We start from the raw sequence: 2,332 nt of genomic DNA on the forward strand, positions 1-2,332 counted from the left end.
AAGACATCATCCTCATCTTCCTCCTCCTCCTCTTCCTCTTCATCTTCCTCTTCAGACTCCTCAGAGTCCAGTCAGCAGCCCATGGTAAGAACCAAGCCAGAACCAGAACACTCCTCACATCCACTCTGCTGCTGTAGCAGAACTAATCACTTTGTCTGCAGGTCACCGGCACGCCTCCTGTCCCCCAGCAGAAGACATCGTCCTCATCTTCCTCCTCCTCCTCTTCCTCTTCATCTTCCTCTTCAGACTCCTCAGAGTCCAGTCAGCAGCCCATGGTAAGAACCAAGCCAGAACCAGAACAGTCCAGTTCTAGTTCAGGTGAATATCCACGCCCTGCAGCAGTCCAGGAAGTAATCACTACATTACCCAGAATGCTCAGCAGCAGCAGCAGCAGTCAGAGGTTCTGATTAGGAGGTCAGAACCAGAACCACAGATTAGTTAAACCGTCGTTCTGAAACCAGAACAGCTGCAGGATTTCCTGTTTGCTCTGATCCCAGAAAATAAAACCATAAAAACTTTATTTACTTAAAGTCCAGGTGACATACTAAAAAAATGAACTTTATTAATAATAAGGACAAACAAACAAAAGAAAAAAAAACAAACAAACAAAATATTAAAAAAAAAACCAAAATGAGACAATTTACTGTGTTTGGTTTAATGAAATATAAGCATGAAATATTACAGAGAAGCAAAGGTTCTCCCACTTTAACGAAGGAATCCATCACTTCCTGTTTCCCTGGAGAATAAAACCGGACCAGAACCTGGTTCTGTTCTCCACAGGGAGGAGGAGAAAACAGATGATGTTATAAGGCAGCCATGTTGGATGTGGGGCCTGTAGAGGAGCGACTCCGCGGGGCGTTCATGTTCTGTCAGTGAGAAATCAGACGGATCAGAACCTTTTACCTGCAGGAAGAAGCGGGTCGGACAGAACCACCAAACATCATGATGGATCCAAAGATCAAAGTGAAACAGAAGGTCCTGATCGGACCTGTCAAGGTGTTCTACTTCCTGTCTGGTTTGAAGGCGTCTTCCACCAATTGAACTAAAGAGTTCTCCGATTGGTCAGATCCAGCTGCCAATCAAACTTTATTTAGCGAGCAAATAATAAAAACAGGAAGAAGAAAATCAAACGATTAAACAGAGAGAACTGATACCAGCAGCAGAGATCCCTACAAGTTTTTAGTTATTTTATAAATAAAGTTTTTATTTAAATAAGTTTTTATTTAAATAAGTTTTTATTTATTTTATAAATAAAGTTTTTATTTAAATAAGTCTTTATTTATTTTCTAAATAAAAACAGGAAGAGCCGACAGGATCAAAGATCTACGATCACTGAGATGTTTCACTACTAGCAGTAAATGTGACTGTTTCCACAGATGTTCCAACCGCTGAAGGACCGACAGCAGCTGGAGAACACGGTAACACCCTCACACCCTGAGCCGCGCTCTGTCCGGCCCCCAGGGCCCGATTCAGAGAGTGGGATTATCCTAATCTGAGTGGGGAGCAGTAATCCTGGTTATGATCAGGAGGTTCTCTCTAGAACAGGTGATATCAGCCCGTTCACTGATACCTGAGTTCAATCACCTGACTGTCATCCAGAGAAATGACCGTGATGCTCAGAAACCAGCAACCAGAGCTGCTTAATCTGGGAATAAACTGGAATAAATCAGGATAAACTGGAATATCCTGGTTTATAGCCTGGTCCAGCTTTCTGAAACGGGCCCAGGTGTCCTCAGAGGACAACCATCACCTGTCTGACATCACTGTAATAATGATGATGTCATTTCCTGTAGGCAGTGGAGCAGGTGGACTCACTGGAGGTGAGATGTCAAAGTTTATCTAAGTTCACTTTCAGGCAGAAGGTCACATGACCCTCCCTGTGTCTGTGTTTCAGAGCTCAGAGCTCCTGCTGCCTCCCAGTAACACCAGCAGCACCAGTCTGAGAGACGGAGGACCTGCTGAGGGCACAGAAGGTCAACATGAGGTGACTGTCTCCTCCTCCTCCCCCGACCAACATGACACTCACCCCCCTAAGTGGACTCCACCCCTCTAACATACTCCTCCCCCATAAGTGGACTCCACCCCTCTAACATGACTCCTCCCCCATAAGTGGACTCCACCCCTCTAACATGACTCCTCCCCCATAAGTGGACTACCCCTTCCAACTTGGCTCCTCACCTCCAACATTGCTCCTCCCGCCTAATTGGAATCCTTTGTTCTAATATGTGACTCCCCTCCCCTAATTTTAATCCTTCCCTCTAACATGACTCCTTCCCTCTAACATGACTCCTTCCCTCTAACATGACTCCTTCCCTCTAACATGACTCCTCTC

General features: G+C 45.2%; 1 protein-coding gene across 1 annotated transcript in view; it reads left to right on the forward strand.

The window, feature by feature from the left end:
- The window catches only part of LOC107104659 (putative protein TPRXL), a gene marked incomplete at its 3' end in the record, with an annotated part of 12,203 nt that extends 10,219 nt beyond the window's left edge, over positions 1 to 1,984 (forward strand). The window contains exons 3-6 of the mRNA XM_015404706.1: positions 162 to 275; positions 1,377 to 1,418; positions 1,794 to 1,820; positions 1,895 to 1,984. Of these exons, the coding sequence (XP_015260192.1) occupies positions 162 to 275; positions 1,377 to 1,418; positions 1,794 to 1,820; positions 1,895 to 1,984 (273 nt within the window). The remainder of the gene's footprint in view (positions 1 to 161; positions 276 to 1,376; positions 1,419 to 1,793; positions 1,821 to 1,894) is intronic.
- Between the last annotated feature and the right edge of the window lie 348 nt (positions 1,985 to 2,332).

The sequence above is a fragment of the Cyprinodon variegatus genome, unplaced genomic scaffold (assembly GCF_000732505.1).
Source record: "Cyprinodon variegatus isolate N-32 unplaced genomic scaffold, C_variegatus-1.0 Scaffold1834, whole genome shotgun sequence".
NCBI lineage: Eukaryota > Metazoa > Chordata > Actinopteri > Cyprinodontiformes > Cyprinodontidae > Cyprinodon > Cyprinodon variegatus.